Source organism: Xenopus laevis, chromosome 2L, assembly GCF_017654675.1.
Source record: "Xenopus laevis strain J_2021 chromosome 2L, Xenopus_laevis_v10.1, whole genome shotgun sequence".
Classification (NCBI taxonomy): Eukaryota; Metazoa; Chordata; class Amphibia; order Anura; family Pipidae; genus Xenopus; species Xenopus laevis.
Genome location: NC_054373.1, coordinates 165,566,863 through 165,587,936, shown reverse-complemented (window position 1 = coordinate 165,587,936; position 21,074 = coordinate 165,566,863). Strand labels below are relative to the sequence as shown.

Below are 21,074 nucleotides of genomic sequence, written 5' to 3'. Positions count from 1 at the left end.
AACATTTGTATATTCATATAACTTTCTTATGCCCTTGCAGATGATACAGAACATGTATGGGATCCGTTATCCGGAAACCTGTTATCCGGAAAGCTCCGAATTACTGAAAGCCTGTCTCTCATAGACTCCATTTTATCCAAATAATCCAAATTTTTAAAAATGGTTTCCTTTTTCTCTGTAATAATAAAACAGTAGCTTGTACTTGATCCCAACTAAGATATAATTAATCCTTATTGGAAGCAAAACCAGCCTATTGGGTTTATTTAATGTTTACATGATTTTCTAGAAGACAAAAAAAATCCGTTATCCGGAAAACCCCAGGTCCCGAGCATTCTAGATAACAGGTCCCATACCTGCACAGAGTTTTTAGCAGCAGGCTGTGCATTTTTAGAGTTATTCTGCATCTGATCACACATCCTTAGTTTGCTGGCACTGGGATGTTTTGTCTGCAACTGGCATTCACTGGATAACAATGGCACACAAAATGATCCAGTCTACCAGTCTCTGCACCAAAATGATCCAGTCTAACAGTCTCTGTCCATCAGCCAGCTCCCTGGCTGATGGACATAATGCAGTGACAGATGGACCTCCATGCCAAAACTCTCAATCTCCATGTGCCATTAGCCTAACAGAGCAGCTGAGTAGCGCAAAAAGCTCATCAACTGTTGCAGCTCTCAAGAAGAGCTTTAAAAAAATAATGGCAGTATATAGGACAACACTGCTGGGCAATAATTTGCATGACTGTTACCTTAGAAGTGTAAATATACCTTAAAATCTATACACCAGGGATACCCAACCTTTTTTTTATACTGTGAGCCACATTCAAACGTAAAAAAAAAAAAGTTGAAGAGCAACACAAGTGTGAAAAAACTTCCTGGGGTGTTAGTTATGAGCCCTGATTGGCTATCGGTAGCCCCTATGTGGACTGGCAGCCTACAGGAGTCTCTGCTTGACAGTACATCTGATTTTTATACAACTAAAACTTGCCTCCAAACCAGGAATTCAAAAATAAGCACCTGCTTTGAGGCCACTGGGAGCAACATCCAAGGGGTTGTAGAGCAACATGTTGCTTGTGAGCCACTGGTTGGGGACAGTGCTACACCATTTTCAAGTAGCTGAAATTTCATTGAATTCTCTAAAATTCCATAATTTTGTAGAAAACAAGCCACGGGGTTCATAAGACAATAGCACACATAGGAGAATGCAGGGTTTAGATCAGCAACAGAATGTTCAGCACTGGTTATGAACAAAGTCTATTACTGTTACAATAGGTAATAAAGGGCAGATTTCAAAGTTTGTCATAATTTTACCCTGCTGAATCTCGCAAGTGAGAAATTTCAGGCATCATTTCTAACCTTTTTTCTTTTTGATTTCGTAAATGTACTATTTCTAACTCCCGTAGACTTTGATGGTGAAGCAACTCTCCAGAACTCTTCCATAAGTAGACAAATACTTCTATCTTTGATTTCAGCTGATCCACAGGAAGGCAAAAAAAACCTTCACATATTGTATTTTCTCTCCTGCTCTATGGCATTGGCCAGTACATACAATTTTAGGAGAGAATTGCTTAACCCTTGTGTTTTTTTATCAAGATGTGGCTTCCCCTTTAAAATTTGCCTGTTTGTGCCTCAACAATGTCATCAAACTCAATGACATGAGCAGTAAGGAATGGCAAGTGTAAAAGAGAGAAAACGATCACCTACCACCAGGAGGTCCACAAGATATATGGTTTTGGGTCCATCAAATTAAATTACATTTCCCCAGTAACGTTATATACTGTATACATATTGCTTACCTGTCCAAGCTCTTCATTCAGATTAGATGTTCTTGCCATGGCAGGGGTGTCTGTTTCTGAATAATACATATCTCTGTCCTGAAACACATTAAAGGGGAAGTAAAGTCTAAAATAGAATAAGGCTAGAAATGCTGTATTTTGTATACTAAACATAAACATGAACTTACTGCACCACAAGCCTAATGAAACAAATGTTTTATGCTTTTAAAGTTGGCCACAGGGGGTCACCATCTTGTAACTTTGTTGAACGTCTTTGCAAGACCAAGACTTTGCACATGCTCAATGTGATCTGGGCTGCTTATCGATCGTCATAAATTATAGTCAAATAATATCTGCCAGAAGCCGATACAGCAAGACTGATTAATAATCAGAATATACAGACTGCACTGGGTCCTGTGTTGTCATGTAATCTAATGTGGATTTTATATTTTTTGTATTGTTTTAATACAAACTTTCTCCAACTCTGCAAAACCAGTGGCTGCAGCAAAATAATAATCCAAATAGAATCCCAGTTTATCTGTTTAAATCCCTGCAGCTGGAGTTGGAAACAGTAAAGGGGATGTAAAGGCAAAAATAAAATCCAATAAAAATCTCTACACAGTCGCCAACTGCTCTACAGGGAAACAAACAAAGCTGCTTGAGTTCTGCATGGCTGGGAAGTAAGCGGGGGCGGGAAACAGTCAGGTTTCTTATAAAAACCATACATATTTTTTAATTAAAGTATATTGGAGATAGGTTTCTTTTTCATTAAAGAAAGTAAAAATGGGATTTTATTTTTTTTGCCTTTACATGCCCTTTAAAAAGATATCATTATCATCTGGAGAACCTCAAAACTACATTGAACCTTTGGGACATCCTAAGAAAATTTGGCAGATAAAAATCTGAAAAGTGAATTGTTTTGATGTCAGCATTACTTGGGCTGTATAATGCAGTTGTACCAACCAGTCAAGAGAAGGTTTATTATACCTGGGAGTGGTACTGATCTTCTTAACAGTAACAAAATATGAAAGACATTTACATTTATAGAGCTGCTACTTACCCAGTTGATAAAAAGAGCCTGGGTAAACTTTACTACTTCCAAAGTCACCAGAAGACTGATAGGAATGAGATTGTTGTACAAAATGATGAAGGTCAGAAGGTTGTAACCAAAATTCGTAGAGACTGCATCTGTTAAAAGAGTTTCACAGGTAACTAGGTCAGTAATGGGTATTCACTCCAGCACAAACACAAATCTATATAAATATAACCAATAGTAGACAGAGACAGATATGTACGATAAAGGATGTATGGCTATAGAATTTGTTTCTCAAACAAACATATGAGAAACAGCGAGAAACTGTGGTCAGTTATAGAAGGGGATATTATGATAGCAATCAAGAGCTGAAAACGTGTGATGGTTCTAAAAACAGGATTTGCATTCAGGTGGTATTTGTGTATAGCAACGATACAGAGTCATTGAGCAGTCAGTACATACTAACAAAGAAGGCCAGTAGCAGAGCAATTCCTCTGTAGAGCTTGAGAGAGGGGAATATGCAGTCCTCCCAGAGTTTCTCCTGTTTCCTCGGGGGACAGCTATTAAGTGGAACCCAGGTGGGAGTCTATCTAATCCCTATAACCTGTCTGGTTCCTGGACTAGGCAACAATGAATTTGGGATTGAATCCCTTCTAATACTTGGTGGAGCCAAGAGCTGCTCATATAGGTAGCCCTAATCTAATCTAATATGACAGGATCTAGCTAACCCTTACTAGCCCTGCACTAAGAATATGCTCCATTTAGTGGCTCCCTTCCACTTAAAGGAGTCTTGGGCAAAAGCCTCTGGCAAAAAGCCCTGAGACCACATGGCTCATTCAATATATATTATTACAAAGTGTTACTTAGCGGCCAAGTTCAGGAAGGGGAGGGAATTACTCCCTCAATTAAACTAAGGGCCCCTGTAGTGGCCAAACTTTAGGGAAATGCACAGTAAATCGGGATACCATTTAGCAGTCCCCTACGTGTGCATAAGGACTTCCTCCATGTGAAACAATGGAATCCCTCTGCACCATTACTCAAAGATGGCGAACACTTTGTGAAAAAGCCAAAATGGTTAGTAAATGTCCTAAATAACAGTAGTTTGCAACATTACCATTATCTCCTAGGTACCAGTTGGTTCCTTCATATTTCCAGTTCCATAATAGGGCTCCAACTGAGCTAACAAGAGCCATAACCAGGAGAATGCCAAACAAAACCAGGATTTGCACATTTGTCACTTTTTCAACATTCGATCTCTTGAGTGGCGCTTTTGTCGAATTCTGCAAAAAAATAAACAAAAATGAATAGTATGAAAGCTCTACAACAGTGGTTTCCAAACCTAGGTAGGCCTGGGACAGTAGTGAAGTCCATTTAGCGTAAGCCTATTTCTTCTCCTTGATTCTCCAAAAAGCTCAATTTGAAGATGAGTTTAGGGGGTAACATTTATTTCCAATCTTTATATTCTTGAACTTATGGCTGAATGGCTCAAACAACAATGTGTTGTTTCACTTTAGCAATGTTATGAGATAACGGTGGCCCTCATCTGCTGTTTTTTCTGTTTTGCTCCTCTCCGCTTACTTACAGTACTTTGTTATGATCCAAACAATTAAACGAGTCAGTGCTAAAAAAGCTCAGGGAAATTAAAGGAAAACTATACCCCTCAAACAATGTAGGTCTCTATTAAAAGATACTGAGTAAAACAGCTCATGTGTAAAACCCTGCTTCATGTAAATGAACCATTATCATAATAATATACTTTTTTAGTAGTATGTGCCATTGGGTAATCATAAATAGAAAATTGCCATTTTAAAAAATAAGGGCCGCCCCCTGAGATCGTACGATTCACTGTGCACACATACAAACCACATGTTAGGTCACATGAGCCAATTAACAGACAGAGTTCTGCCTTTTGCTTCCTCACTTCTTCCTGTTACAGTTAGTGTTGTAGTATTTCTGGTCAGGTGATCTCTGAGGCAGCACAGATAGAGTCACGAAATGGTGGTTCAAGGCAAGAGATGTAAAAGGGCAATATTTATGTAAATATATATTCCAGTTTGGTAAGATTCTTTAATATGTCATTCAATTTGATATAAACTATCTGTTGCTTAAGTATTCATTTTGGGGGTATAGTTTTCCTTTAAGTAATTAGCAGATGGAGAAATCGAAAAGGAAGGAACCAGAAAGAAAAAATAATATAGTGTCTGTAGTTGTAGTTCCACAACACCATCCACTCTCACGTTCCACCTTTACGTAGCCCAAAGTGTGTATATTTAACACTTTATGGATTCACCACGTGCTAGTGGCAGGTGGGTACTTCTGCACACATCAAAAAAATTGATGTCTTGCCTGGAGTTGCTTCTTTACTATTTCAGAGATACAGAGCACAGAAAATAGTGTAGACCTTTTTTATTAATTATAAAGCCAATTTAAAATTGCACACAGAATTTTGAAGTAAAAGAAGGCATAACAAGTCCCCCTTTCTTTCGCCCATATAGGGATAGTTCGGATTAAGCAGTTAGGCCAGCGTTGTCCTCTACCGCGTGTATCTACTTTGTTATGACTGTTTTCCAGTTACATTTCTGCACTCTGTACTCTCCATGTATCTCAATCACTGTTTTACATTTCTGTGTCTCAATCAAGAGGACAAGCTTGCTGAAATCATGGAGGAGAACTGTGCTGGTGCCAGGAACGATCTACTAAATATCATGATGTCAGCTCTGTCCAATGATAAGACTAACAGGAAAGGACACTTATATGGTCAGCCTGTAAGATACTTCCTAATTGCATGTACTGAACGACAAGGGAAGGACTGTTAAAATTCCGCAGCATACCAACTTATTGAAATCTAACTAAGCCAGATGGCATGTCTACTAGAACCATAAATACCCTGGAGCTCATACACAGACTTTCAGTAAAGAGCACTCCTTAACCATGATGTTTCTAGTGTTCAAAAATAAAAGGTAATGCAAATATCAAATACAAATTAAAAGAATTACTGTACTACCTGCATTAATTTACTGTCATGTCCGGTGTACACAACTATTCCAATAACCCACTGGGTGTTTCTGATCTGGGCTCCTCTTAATAAGATCTGTTCAGGTCCAACAGGAACAGGGCTAAAAAATATACATATACATTATTAAAATGTCATATTCTGTTATATTCATCCCAGAGTTTTAGTTGAAACATCCAGTTTCATCATTATTCTTTTTCTTTCCATCTTCAAAAAGTTTTCAGCGCCTTGCTTGGAGAATCACCACTTTGCACTGGCAACCACCTACAGTGTGTCGCTTGGCAAGTGTTAAAATGTAGCTGTTTTACAGTGTATAGGGGCATGTGCAAGCTCATTCCACAAAAGGACCCTTGTACTTTAAGCAGAATAACAGCACATGTAAAATGTCAGGCCATGTACAGGCTTGCCTTGCGCCTCTCTGTCATATCCCTTTTATCACGTTTAAATTAATAAGCAAAACAATATGATATATATATATATATATATATATATATATATATATATATATATATATAGATAGTAAATAATCTGAAACAATATGATTATATATATATATATATATATATATATATATATATATATATATATATATATATATATATATAGATAGTAAATAATCTACCCCCTTTGTATAATATAAGGATATTGTAAATAACTAAGGAATTCCATGACCATACTCCAAAATTTAATATCTTCCTCTTTTATATCAGGAAGTACCTTATTTATTACACTTTTATAGTTATAATCGGTGCTTAGTGATGCCATTTCTTTCAGGACCCACCAAAACTTGTATTATTTATTAGAAAACACAAGTTTTGGTGGGTCCTGAAAGAAATGGCATCAATAAGCACCGATTATAACTGATAACATCACAAAGCTGCTTTTTTATAAGGATTTATGGCTCTTATTATTATTTTTCATGAATACATATATATAAATGAATATCTGGTTAATGTTTAGCCAGATATGTAAAATTCCCATAGGAAAGAGAGAACTTCTTGCTCACTTGTTGGTCCCTAGGCGCAGGTTTCCAATGAAGTCATAAAGATGTCGATTAGGGCCTTCGCATTCTATCCTTCCAGTTATTTTCATCAAGTCCTCTTCGGATAGAAGGTTTGAGGTTGCTGGTAAACCCTAGATCCAGCAGCCACATATGAAAAGAACACACAAATATTAGTCACACATCATAGTACTATTTAATATTAATTCACAGTGGAGCCAAAATAAGTCCCCCAAGGCTGTAGGGGACATTTTTATTTTTTAGATTCAAGTAGTGGGAGATATTGGAAGATTAATTCTGCTGAAGGTGGTAAATAATTAACCATATTTCTGTACAACCATATTTTGCAGAAAAATAGAAAAACTTAGTATGTTCTGAAAACCTAAGTAGTGCTAAAAAAAACCTGATCCTACAGGTGTGGTTATAAGGACTTAAGGGATAATGGGATCTCAGAGCCATTTAGTGTTTTCATTTGGAAGAAGATTATTGTGAGCTTTAGGCTCTTTTGAGGTTGCCCAGAAAAGACAGGACTCTTCGTCTTGCCTTTAAAGTGTTCTTTAGATCCCTCTAGATCAGTGGTCCCCAACCAGTGGCTTCCTAGCAACATGTTGCTAACCAACCCCTTGGATGTTGCTCCCAGTGGCCTCAGAGCAGGTGCTTATTTTTGAATTCCTGGTTTGTGGACATGTTTTGATTGAATAAAAACCAGGTGTACTGCCAAACAGAGCCTCATGTAGGCTGCCAGTCCATATAGGGGCTCACAGGTAAAAAAAGTGTTGGAGATCCCCTCTAGATGGTAGATGAGTGGGAATAAGAAGACAGATTGTCCCTAAAGAAAGGTTTGGCTGGTGCTAGTTACAAGCAATTTCTATTCTCCATAGAGGCTTTGGTGCCCCTATATCAGAAATATGTATATACATTACCTGTCGTATTTTTAAGTTTGTCTCTCCGTCGAGATTGGATGTTTCAATGTAACACATGGCTTGTGGTTCACTGAAAAAGAGCACAACCAAAGTTCTGTTAGACTGAAATGAGACCTAATTGTGGGGCTGTACAACCCACACAATCTTTTGCACTTTTTGCATTAAATAATGCATGTTTTGGATCCCTGTTTTGAGGCATCTTCTGATACCAGGGTAAATAAACTACACACAAACAAAAAAAATCACATAATCCAAAAAACTGGTACCAATGTTCAGTGCCTTGAAAGTCACAGAAAGAATAGACAGACATACAAGCAGCATATAGGTACCTGCTCTTGCACTATAACAGGTAGGTCTAAACGTCACAAGACTATCATTTTGGGATCTAAAGAGGACTAGTCTTAAAGGCATTTAGCAAGATGAGTCAACAGAACTTCTCAGTTGTTTTCATCACAAGACCATCCTATGTGGATCTAAAGAGGCCTGGTCTTAAAGGATAAGTAAACCCTTTAAAATAAGTGAATGTAAAATGAATGTAAATGTTCTTTTAAGAAATTTTGCAATGTACATTCATTATTTATTTTCTTTTAATTCCAAGATATTAAGGGATACATGTACTGTAAATATGAATGAATTTTGTTACAACAGCGCCACCTGCTGGTCATTTTCCCACCAGTCTGACCAGCAAGTAGTCAAGGAAGTTGTCAGGAGAAAGAAAGAGGCTGCTCTGATGTTCTTCTGCTTAGGAAAGATGTGAGAAAGGTTTCTAGTTTTATTCCTAAGCAGAAAAACATCAGAGCAGCCTCTTTCTTTCTCCTGACAACTCAGGAGAAACTCCCAGCAGGTGGAGCTGTTGTAACAAAATTCATTCATATTAACAGTACATGTATCCCTTAATATCTTGAAATTAAAAGAAAATAAATAATGAATGTAAATGACAAAAGTGCTTAGAAAAGCACTCGCATTAGTTTTACATTCACTAATTTTAAAGGTTTACTTATCCTTTAAAGGCATTAAGCAAGATAAGCCAAATAAACTTCTCAGTTATTTTATCAAGGGTGTTTTGCCAGGTATACTGAACCGAATCCAATCCCTAATTTACAAATTAAAATAAGGGCAACTAATAAAAACAACACCATATGCTCTTTAAAATAATACAAATGAAACTCTTGCACAGAAGTTTGTTGCATCCCTCTTCCACATGCAAAAAATTATTGAATAAGAAATAAATAAATACCTAGGCATGAGAAGTGCATCTTATAAATTAACCAATTTTTTAGCTTATGGTTCCTAAGAAAAGGGTCTACATTAATAAGATAAAGGCAGTAGGAAAAACTCAAAAGTCAAGAGGGACACATTTTTATATTTGGTCACCTGGTCCTTTCTCTCTGGCCAATGACATTCAGGATACTACAGGTGCACAAGTATAGTCCTGGTGTCTCAGACTTAGAAAAGAATATAGAGAAGCACACACACTACGTAGCAGCAGACCATGCATCTCATGTCTGGTGAACAAATAGGATTCCTTGCCCTGCATATGCTGCCAACAATATTTTCCAGGAAAACAACAAGCTAAAGTTTATGTTGCATCTAAATGAAGGAATATGTTGTAACATTTATAAATAAGAATTCACTCATTCTCATGCATTTGCAGGACTTAATATATGCGATAACTATGGGACATTTTGAATGTCTGAGTGGTTACTGTCCACTTTGTTCCTGATCATTTTTGCTGGTAAGTTTGGTCATTTTCTGTCTCCGTATAATAGCCTACAATGATATGTTTTGTAAATCCATAGGAAACTGAACAAACGTCATCAGGATTAAACTGAAAATCAACCCTATAGATAAAGTCTTGGGCAAGTGGTACTTGTTTTGATTTTAAACTGGGATATACTGTATATATATATCTAAATAAAGCCTGATCAGATGCCACTCCTTTTGGTCCCATGCATGGTTACAAAGGCCTACACAACATTGGAATAGAGATTTACGGTTAACTACAGCTCTACGTATTGAACAAATTAGCACTTCAAAGCTTAGTATTGGGGTAAGTATAAGTTATATGAAATATGAAGATCTCAAAACTGGGCTACTTTAATCTCCAAGTCCTTATGCAGTGGAAACATTGCATTGTATGGAAAAAAGGTGGGGACTTAAATAAATAAATACACACAGAAGGTTATATTGTCAACCCAACACAGATCTATTTAGAATTAGATTAGACTTCCATGTTTTGTTGAAAGTTTCCAATCACAATTGTTGTCCAGTTACAGGAGGGGCTACCCACAGGACATTGATGAGGTGCTGCTGTGATGTCTAGACTATGGCCCATGCAGGGGACCTTCTCTTGAGGTTTGACATCAAGGAAACATTTCACTTTACAGCAGCAATACAGACTCTTTTAGAAGAAACCCTACTGGTTCACCAGAGTATAGCATTTTGACACCCAATCACAAGATCTGACCTGGAAGATAAAATGATCATATCAGCTGGAAGGTGTTGGCCATTGGTAACCTTCACAATGTCTCCAACTGCCACCTGTCAATCCAGGGGCAGCCACGCAGCAGGTAAGAGGAAAAGAGAGTAAACATGTGCTTCCTTAATGATTACTTTTGTGTTTAGACTGTAAAATCAATACTATGAGAACCATAAAACAACAAGGATTTCACATAGACATTTAGCACAACAAATTGTATCCATCACCAAACACTGATGATGATGATGATGATGATGATGAACATGCATGCGTTGCAATGTATCCAACCTAAACTCGGCAAAACATGAATTATTATGTGATTAGGGCAGTGTTTCTTATAGGGCTATTTCCCCTGGGGGATCCTAGAGCCTTTTTGGGAAGGGGGTGGGATGAAATTTGTAGAAAATACCAATTTGCTCTCCTAGATGCAACTAAAAGCCCAACTTGAAGATCAGTAAGATGAGATCTGCTGTCTTACTTACATATTCTGTGGCTGAATAACAATATTCTAACAATAACAAATATTCTTTTATATCCGTAAAACTGTTTTGGGTGAAGTTGACCAAAAGTTGTAATCCCAAGGAATCTTGAAAAGGTCATTCAGCCACTGGATTACTGAATTCAGTTACAATAAATTGGAATACTTGTTTTCAGTTTGGCAAGCTTGTACCTCCTATCTATCCCTAATTTTGTGGGTCCTTAATTCTACATCCAAACGAGTGCTGTGGAGTCAGTTGTACCTGGCTGCTCATAATTGAGTGTTGTCTGGAAGGATTATTGGATCTTGGATATTCAAAAGCTTTTAAATTGGCATGTAACGGCAAACTTGTGCATGACAGTGTGTGAACAGAGCATGAAGGTGCATGGCCAAATTTCTCTAAGAAATCACTTCCAGGAAGTTTATTTACGGCAATACTGACAAATCATTTCAGCTGACATTGCCTTTGCCATTCGGAAAGAACAGTGAAGTTCAAAGATTTTTTAAATGTGAGAATGCATTAGGATAATTTTTTTCTTCATACTGGTGCAAACAAAGCTGAGTAGATCTCTGTTTAATTATTGCCATAGTTTGCATGAAAATTGTTTTTAAGGTACTGTGGAATAGCTTACTTTACATTAATTGAATTAATTAGAATATTGTTATCCAATGTTCATGCAACAGTGCTCTACAATCGATTAATTAGGAGTTTCCCAGATGGAGAACCAATGATCCTCAATTCCTAGATTTCTCACAGCTGCAGATGACTATGATATGCAGGGCCCAAAACATCACACTCTGAAGATTTATGGTAAAATAAATAAAATGCAATCATTTTTCTATAAGAGCTAAAGAAAGCAAAGCACAGGCAGAGTGGGGCAAAACCAATGTACTTTTAGAATAGTTTAAGAAAACTGGATATAAAAACCAGAGGAGTAATTATGCCTCTGTTCATTGGGATTATAAGAAAATGAGAAAACAATGGACTAGAGTCCTATTTAAATATGAAGAGACAGCAGTTTTGTATAAACCTAATCCATCATATTTGGATTTAGACAGTGACTCCTTCACAAAAGATGATTCAGATGAATGCTGAACCTAATCTGAACCCTAATTTGCAAATTTAACTATAAGCAACATAGAAAAATCAAAGAAGTAAAAAATGTCAACTTCAGCTGCCTAGTGCTTTAAAGTCACGACTGGAGTTGGTGGAAGCCTAAACCACATCTTGAATTTGGTACATCTCTACTTAAAATATATAGCTTTTATCATACGTTGCCTCTTGTTACTGATTTAATGATTGCTATACCCATTCTCACCTTTAGCAAACCAAGGAAGATTACAGGATCTATAGATGACATACTATCCCATGTAGAACATGCATGCACACCAAACTTGCTATTAACTAAAGCAGCTGTAAATAAAGCATTTACCTCTCTCCAGACCATGTTTTGCCATGTTCCCCCTTTCAGCACTGAAAAAAGAAAAGTGTTTTTTTCATATACCGGCACCTAACACCATGTGAAAAAAGAGAAAATGCAAAGGAAAGAAAAGTGACGTTCAACCATGAGATGAACTGAGAAACTTGCCTCAGACACCACTGTACCAGGAGTTGCCTCTATTAACTTAAATATCCAAATCTCTATTTTTTTCTATAGAAAATTTGCCAATTTGGTGAGTGCAATAGAACTTGTCCCCCGCCCTCCGCACATACAAAATCAGTATGCTGGAGTTAAAGGGGTTGTTCACCTTTGAGTTAACTTTTAGTATGATGTAGAGAGGGATATCGTGAGACAATTTGTTTTCGTTGTTTATTATTTGTGGTTGTTGAGTTAATTCGCTTTTTATTCAGCAGCTCTCCAGTTTGCAGTTTCAGCAATCTGGTTGCTATGGTTCAAATTACCCTAGAAACCATGCATTGAGTTGAATAAGAGACAGGAATATGAATAGGAGAGGCCTGCATATAAAGAGGAGTTATAAAAAGTACAGATGAAGCCACTTGGATTTGTGAGTTAAATTCGTCATGACTCGGGATTAATTGCAGAAACTGTGTTATCTTAAAGTCATCTTTTACCTTTTCATTAGCATACCAAAGCAACATTGTTCACAATGGTGAATGCTTTAATTAGATGGGATGCTGTGACGCAATTTTCTGTGTTAAATGGGAAAAGTGGGATATCTGTGTTTAGTTATTCTTATATCAAACACACAAACCAAAGTGTATAACAATAGCAATAACAATACCTTTCTAGCCTTACAGAGTATTTGTTTTTAGTAGGGATCAGTGACCCCCACTTGAATGCTGGAAGGGGAAGGCAAATAATTCAGAAACTATAAAAAAATAAAAAGTGACGGGCAATTGAAAATTTGCTTAGTACTGGCCATTCTATAACATACTAAAAGTTAACTTAAAGGTGAACCATCCCTTTAAGCGGGAGTAGTGTGGCAGGGGGAGTCAGCAGATCCAGGTGCACCCCTGTAAAAGTCAAACTACAATTTCATAACATAGTCTACACAGCTACACTCCCTCTTGTGGTGGTGGGGAAGAATAAGCACAGCATGGAGACTTTTTTAGAAAGGTGAGTGTTGATTCTCCATTAGAACACAGCTTAAGGGGCACCTGTCACCCCCAAACTGTTACCCACCAGACATGTTGGCTACTAGAGCCTGCACACCAGTTGGAGGAAACAATAGCATTTTTTTTAATGGCCCCGCAAGTGCTAGCCCACCTTTGCTGTGAGGGAACTCCAGGGTTTCCATGTTGTGTGGCGCGCATGAGTATAATGAGCACTTCTCCTGATCTTCGCATGCATGCTCATAACAAGCAAAAGCTACGGCACAAATTCACAGTGCCAGAAATGGCCGTCCTTATAAGAAGCTCCCTCCCAGTGTGGGTGCCCTAGCGCTAGTGGGGGCCATTTCTTTTTAAAAGAATAACTTTTTCCCCCAACAGCACCTCCAGTGGGTGAAACAATTTGGAGGTGACAGCTGCCCTTTAAGTATGTAGTATAAGTAAAAGAAAATACATTTTGTTTGGGGTAACCCCAGCAACTGAAAAAATGCCAGAAGAGAAAAAGCAGGTTTGGCCCCCTACATGTGCAAAATGATCTACTTGGAGTGGATTTGCACACTTGAGCACACCGTGTGTGTGCAGTGCAAGTAGGGTTGCCATTTTTTCTGATAAAAAATACCGGCCTTCCTATATATTTATCTTTTTTCCCTATTAATAACATTGGGATCAACCATCATTTTTACCAGCCAGGCAGGTAAAATGCCGGCCAGGTGTCAAGCCTAAGTGCAAGGTGGATTCCACTCCTATTATACATACAGGGGTTGAAGGGGACAAATCTGCAGTTTCTCCACCAGCAGAGGTAAATCTACATGTGGTTATTACCCTGCAGTACTGGGAACAGGGAAGGGTCTATGTAGGCTAGAGACTTACAAGGGTTGGTTGGGGCAGGGTAATCACAGTAAATCATCGGCCAATCACAAAAAGTGTTAAGATGGCCATAGATGTTGAGATTTTTAAAAGATCAGATCCTCATCGTGAGACCACGATTTTCTCGGAACGATCGTACGTATTGACCATCAACTAAAAAGACCACTTTGCCAGGAAAACAAAGGGGAGCTGCCTGCTTGGCCCTGCAAACATAGATAGATTGCACTGGGACCGACAAAGATTTTTTGACCTGGCTGATCAATTTCCTGACAGATGTTGGCTGAAAAATCGTAAGATGTACGATCGTTCGAATCCCACTAACCGCACGATAATTTCGAAGGATTGGCCGGGCTTCCCTAAAATCAGTCGCTCGGCAAGAAGAATCGTCACGTCTATGGGGAACTTTAAAGGGGCAGCTAAATAAGTGGATATCTGACATCAGTTTTGCAGTTTCCAGGTCCCAAGTAGAAGCAATCACAAAACAGCTATATATTATATATGAACTTACCTATGGTTTTCTTTTTATTAACAGTGTTATCTGCCTTGTGTCTTTTCTGCAACAAAAGAATAAAATGTAAGTAATTGTATGTACCCTTAGCAATGCATGCATTTTATGCCCAACCATCTGTATAACTGAACCGATGCCGAAAAGAAATAACGAAGATAAATGACAAACATTGATTAATAGGGATGAAAACCTAAAAAATGAATGTTACTTAATTTTAAGCAAATTTCCAATATACATTAATTAGAAGTTTTTAGTGGATTTAAATGTGTAACAAATGTGTATTAGAAAGTTGTTCAGAACAATTTCTTTCATTTGGCAAGTTTGTAATTTGGGGTCCAAAACCCCTTAATAATATATTAATGTTTTGGACACAATTTGCTAACCCTTGGAAAAGAGTGCTTTTTATTCTCAAAAATCCGTTAAAAGGCCTGACATTTCTGACCCAGCAGGATCAACAAAAGCATTCCTTATTGATTTAGCATGTGATGTGAATCCTTTTATTTCAAAGAAACATTTAAAAATGGCATTTTCTTGATCTGCGTAAATCAATGTAAACTCACTCCACGCTATCAATTGATTTGTAATGTGCTTTAATGACCGCAGATGTTGAAGGCCTTTATTTGATATATGCGAGCTGCTGCTTTGAAGGGTTCCCCATGCCAATGATAGCAACCTTCATTGCTCCTAATGTGGCAAAACTACAACTCCCAGTGTTACGCCAGTTAGGCTAAGTACATTGTACGTTATAAATTAAAGCACAAGACATTCCAGTTAATGTACCAGATTGAAAACTATTCTGCAAAGCTGCACAGCACAGGTGGATTTTCATTAAAGGGGTTGTTCACCTTTGAGGGCTATTACACACGGGCGGTTTTACTTGTGCTCCCCTGCGTTGAGCTTTCTTCCGTTCAGCCGCAGGGGAGCGCAGGAGTAGCCACACTCAATTATTGTGAAGGGGGCTGTACTCACACAGACGCATGTAAGTACCAAATGCAGGTGGGACGCAGCATGTTGCATTTCACTTGCGTTCGGCGCATACATGCGTCTGTGTGAGTACAGCCCACTTCACAATAATTGAGTGTGGCTACTCCTGCGCTCCCCTGCGGCTGAACGGAAGAAAGCACAACGCAGGGGAGCGCAAGTAAAACCGCCCGTGTGTAAGAGCCCTTAGTATGATACAGAGAATGATATTCTGAGACAATTTGCAATTGGTTTTCATTTTTATTATTTGTTATTTAGCTTTTTAGCAGCTCTCCAGTTTGCAGTTTCAGTAATCTAGTAACTAGGGTGCAAATTACCCTAGCAATCAATCATTGATTTGAATAAGAGACTGGAGTATGAATAGGAGAGGCCTGAATAGAAAGAGGAGTAATAAAAAGTAGTAATAACAATACATTTGTAGCCTTAGGGTAAGGTCACACTGTGAGGTTCGGGAGATAGTCGCCCATCGACTAATCGCCTATTCTTTGGGGCGACTAATCTCCCTAAACTGCTTCCCTGTGTCTTCCGCCTGCTACGATGAAAAAACGCCTGCGGCATGGCACTCGCGGCGCTTCGTTTTCAGGCGACTTCGGAAAATGAAGCACCGCGAGTGCCATGCCGCAGGCATTTTTTCATTGTAGCAGGCGGAAGACACAGGGATGCAGTTTGGGGAGATTAGTCGTTCCCAAAGAAGAGGCGATTAGTCGCCCGGTGACTAAATCTTCCGAATCTAAGTGTGACCTTACCCTTACAGAGCATTTGTTTTTTAGATAGGGTCAGTGACCCCCATTTGAAAGCTGGGGTCAGAAATAGCCGAATAATTAAAAAACTGTAAAAAAAAAAAAATCATTTAGACCATTCAAAAGTTGCTTAGAATTGGCCATTCTATAACACACTAAAAGTTAACTTAAATGTGAACCATCTCTTTAAGGCTTGGGGAGGCACACCCAGGGCCGCCATCAGGGGGGGACAGGGGGGACAAGCGTACCGGGCCCGGGCATGAAGGGGGGCCCGGCAGCGCTGCATTTTTTTGAAGATCCGGGCCCCCCTTACGAGCGCCCGAGCCGTACGTCTTGCCTCTTCAGTGGCGAATGCGGAAGTGCCGAAAAGCCGAAGCCGATGCGACGAAAAGACCCGAAGTCACGGAAAAAGCCGAAGTCCCGAAGTCACGAAGCGCCGAAAAGACCCGAAGTCACGAAAACAGCCGAAGCCGAAGTCCTGAAGAAGCGCAAAGACCCGAAGTCACGAAAACAGCCGAAGCCGAAGTCCTGAAGCGGTGAAAAGACCCGAAGTCACGAAAGGAGGCGAAGTTGAAGTACTGAAGCCATGAGTTCAATTCTACTGAACACCAGTTTGTGTTTTTTTTTTTTTTAATCCCCTGGCCACCAATGTATTATTTTAATATTCTATAGGCCCCTGCCACCAATCTTTTTTTTAAAACTTTTGTTTTTGGGGCCCCAATTTTTTTTTTAACTCGTAAGGGGCCCCTTGCCACCATTGTTTTTTTTTGGGTTTTTTTTTTTAAAAAAAATTAATTTTCTTTTTGGTGGCCCCAAATTTTTTTAACTTGTAAGGGGGCCCCTGCCACCAGTTTTTTTTTTTTTTCAAAAAAAAATTATTTTTTTTTTAAAATTTTTTTGGGGCCCCAATTTGTTTTTAACTTGTAAGGGGGCCCCTGCCACCATTTTTTTTTTTTCAAAAAAATTTTTTTTTCTCCAAATTTTTTTTTTGGGGCCCCAATTTGTTTTTAACTTATAAGGGGGCCCCTGCCGCCAATGTTTTTTTTTTTTTTCAAAAAAAAATTAATTTTTTTTCAAATTTTTTTTTGGGGCCCCAATTTGTTTTTAACTTATAAAACAAATTGCCGCCAATGTTTTTTTTTTTTTCAAAAAAAAATTAATTTTTTTTCAAATTTTTTTTTGGGGCCCCAATTTGTTTTTAACTTAGAAGGGGGCCCCTGCCACCAATGTTTGTTTATTTTTTAGTTTTTTTTACATTTTTTTTTGTTGGGGCCCCAAGTTTTTTTTAACAGGGGGCCCCTGCCACCAATGTTTATAAAAAAAAAAAATTTTAATTTTTTTTTTTTTGGGGCCCCAATTTTTTTTATAAGGGGGCCCTGACCATCAATAGCTTTTTACAACTTGTGTGGGGGGGGGTTACTTTTTTAGCGCTGATGTCTGTGTGGTCTTTTAACTGCGATGTGGGCGGGATATGGGGCGGAGCTTGGTCGTCAGTGTGGGCGGGGCCCAGGGGGCCCCAAAAATTTTGTTGTACGGGGCCCCGTGATTTCTAATGGCGGCCCTGGGCACACCTGCCTAACACCTCAAAGAAAAGAGAGAAACTGAATGCTGAGCCTGCAAGCTCTAATGCTGTAGAAAATCAGCTGCACTCTAATTGGAGCTTTCCCCTGGAAGCTTCTCCAATCAGAGCACAACTCTCCTAACAGACTGTAAAATATACCAATCAGCATAAAGAAGAGGGCGGGCCTGTGGAGACATTGGGAACTGAAGGTACAGCAGAAGAGAAGGTAGATAGATAAGAAAGATCTGCAAACTTTATGCAGTCTCCTCACCAGCTCTGAATATTTCTGAGTATTTGCAGCAGCTTTCATCCCCCCCTTAAGGACAGGTAGTGTATAGGTTTTGAGGACTGAGGTCAACTTAAATCAAACTACTTCACTAGCTTAACTTGTCCCTTGTCCCAAATCCTAAATGAAACCTTTAACTGATAAAGAGAATTGTGCTAGTAGTAGTAGTATTTACTGGTCTGCTGTTCGAAAGCTACACGGCTACGTGCAGACACCATTAGGAGGGTTATTTATCAAAGGTTGAATTTTTTTTTCCACAAAAAAAAATCACGTTTTCCAAGGTATTTTTCAGTCAAAACTCAAATTTCCAGGTTAAAAAATGTATATATAATATATATATATATACTGTAGTTCTTTCATAGCTACACACTCTCTTCTGCCTATGATTACAGGCATTAAACTGCTACAAAGTCTTGCCTTGCAGTATTTAAAGGAGAACTAAACCCTAAAAATGAATAAAGCTAAAAATGCCACGTTTTATATACTAAACATATTGCACCAGCCTAAAGTGTCAGCTTGTCAATAGCAGCAATGATCCATGACTTCAAACTTGTCACAGGGGGTCACCATCTTGGAAAGTGTCTGTGACACTCACATGCTCAGTGGGCTCTGAGCAGCTGTTGAGAAGCTAAGCTTAGGGGTCGTCACTAATTATCCAGCAGAAAATGAGGTTGGTCTGTAATATAAGATGATGCTACAGGGCTGATTATTAAATTCTGATGCTAATTGCACTGGTTTCTGTGCTGCCATGTAGTAATTATCTGTATTAACTACTAATCAGCCTTATATTGTGACATTTCTATTCTATGTGTACTGTATATTGTGAGTGGGTCCCTAAGCTCAGTAAGTGACAGCAGCACAGAGCATGTGCAGTGAATCAGCAGAAAAGAAGATGGGGAGCTACTGGGGCATCTTTGGAGATATGGGCGCATATTTTGCTATACTATTAGGCTATACCATTATTGGAATACCTCCAACAGAGGTCACTGTGGCAGATGCCTATATATAGTTCATTCTATGTCTGTTCCCCTCATGCTTATGATTAAGGGCGTTCTTGCCCGAAACGTGTCAAGCGTGATGCTGTGTGTGCCTATGATTATCGTCTAATAAAGATTTTGGATTTTAATTACTATCAGTGTGCGGAAACTCCATTTTCCTTTCCTGCATAATTGGAGACACAGATCTTTACTGCTAAAGGGCTGTGCTTGCCTTGGTCTGGTACAAAAGCACAAAACATAATGTAAAACATTTATAGCTTAACTTTCCTTGTCCTTTAAATCAGACAAAATGTGAAAAACAAGAATGTGCTTTAAAAAGCTGTGTTTTGGGTTGATTTATTGAAAATTTCAGCAAAATCACTACTAGGCCCATCCATCCTCCTGCCTCCTTTCCAAGCCTGTGCAGGCGAGCCACTCAGCACAATGCACGGTAGAATAGGAACCAATCAATAGCTATGCTGACCTGATAGGGAACCAAAGCCTGTCTTTGCTTGTTTGACTGCAGGGCTGTGATTGGCTATTCCCTTCCTACTGTACTTTTAGCAGGGACCGCTAGGACACTCCCACCCCTCATTTGAAACACAGAAAAGGTCTGTAGCAGATCTATAGCGAACTCCAATAAAGGGGCCTTTTTTAAAAGATAATATTCATTTTGCAAGTCCATGCAAAACATTATTTAGGGCACAGAGGGAGCACAAGCAATGCAGCCTCAGCACTCAGTGTGGCCTTGCTCTGGGCACACAATACATACAGCCTAGTTCCCTACAAGTCAGCCCAAAAGATTAAAGCCTTCCGATTACAGTAACTATCAAGTCCAATCACTGGGCAACTATATAGATACCCATCTGCTATGCACTTTATCTATATCAATACTTACATAGTCTTCTATGATTTCTTTGATGCCAGCCACCGTGAGAATAAAGATTAAGGGCACCAAAGTGGTATATCTTCCCGTAGGAGACACATCAGGAATTTGCTACAAAAGAAACAAAGGGAAATTTATCATCAGAATGAAACAAACATTGTTTCTTCGCAGATAGAGGATTAAAGGGGTAGGTCACCTTTAACTATGTTATTGAATGGTCAATTCTAAGCAAACTTTCAATTACTTTTTATTATCTATTTATTTTCAGTTGTTTAATTATTTCCCTGACTCTTTCCAGCTTTCAAATGTGGGTCACTGACCCCATTTAAAAAGAAAACAGAAGCTCTGTAAAGCTATTGTTGCAAATGACTCACCTTTCTATTCATGTACTCCCTTAGTCATATTTCAGTCTCTTATTCAAATCAATGCATGGTTGCTAGAGTAAATTGGACCCTAGCAACAAGATTGCTGAAATTGCAAATTGGAGAGCTGCTGAACATAAAGCTCAAATACTAAAAAATGAAAGCCAACTGCAATATCAGTCTCTACATCATACTAAATGTTAATTTAAAGGCGATCAACCCCTTTAAATAGTTTTGCAACATATTGTACAATCTGTATAATTGGGATATATATATATATATATATATATATAACCTGTCTCCCCACAGTTTAGCTTGTTTGTTTATAGGTTTTACTATTGATTATTACTGTTGTCCACTGCTGTCCCTTCAGAGCTTAGGGATATCACTGCGGTCACATGACTCACTGAAACTTGTGTATTATAATAAATAAAGTACCCCCTGTTGCAAAATATGAGAATATTAGAAGTCACCTCGGAGTTCCATGACCTCAGCCTTTAGTGATATTTGGTATAGGGTATCAGTCAGCTTTTTCAATTTAAGCAATACAATATAATCCTCCTTGGTGGTAATATCATCAATAAACTCACATGACTTTCAATGAAAGATGCTCTGACAAGGGAGATCAGCTACA

At 38.5% G+C, this 21,074-nt stretch overlaps 1 protein-coding gene across 2 annotated transcripts in view; it reads right to left on the bottom strand.

Annotated features, from left to right (window-relative positions):
- LOC108707568 (phospholipid-transporting ATPase IB) overlaps positions 1-21,074 on the bottom strand; it is a 425,456-nt gene that overhangs the window by 337,566 nt on the left and 66,816 nt on the right. For both annotated transcript variants that reach the window (XM_018245563.2, XM_041582662.1), the window contains exons 4-13: positions 20,091-20,189; positions 14,648-14,693; positions 12,134-12,174; positions 10,211-10,284; positions 7,744-7,813; positions 6,827-6,954; positions 5,812-5,923; positions 3,922-4,087; positions 2,835-2,962; positions 1,796-1,873 (exon numbers count right to left, since the gene is read on the bottom strand). In XM_018245563.2, coding sequence (XP_018101052.2) covers positions 1,796-1,873; positions 2,835-2,962; positions 3,922-4,087; positions 5,812-5,923; positions 6,827-6,954; positions 7,744-7,813; positions 10,211-10,284; positions 12,134-12,174; positions 14,648-14,693; positions 20,091-20,189 — 942 coding nt within the window. The remainder of the gene's footprint in view (positions 1-1,795; positions 1,874-2,834; positions 2,963-3,921; positions 4,088-5,811; positions 5,924-6,826; positions 6,955-7,743; positions 7,814-10,210; positions 10,285-12,133; positions 12,175-14,647; positions 14,694-20,090; positions 20,190-21,074) is intronic.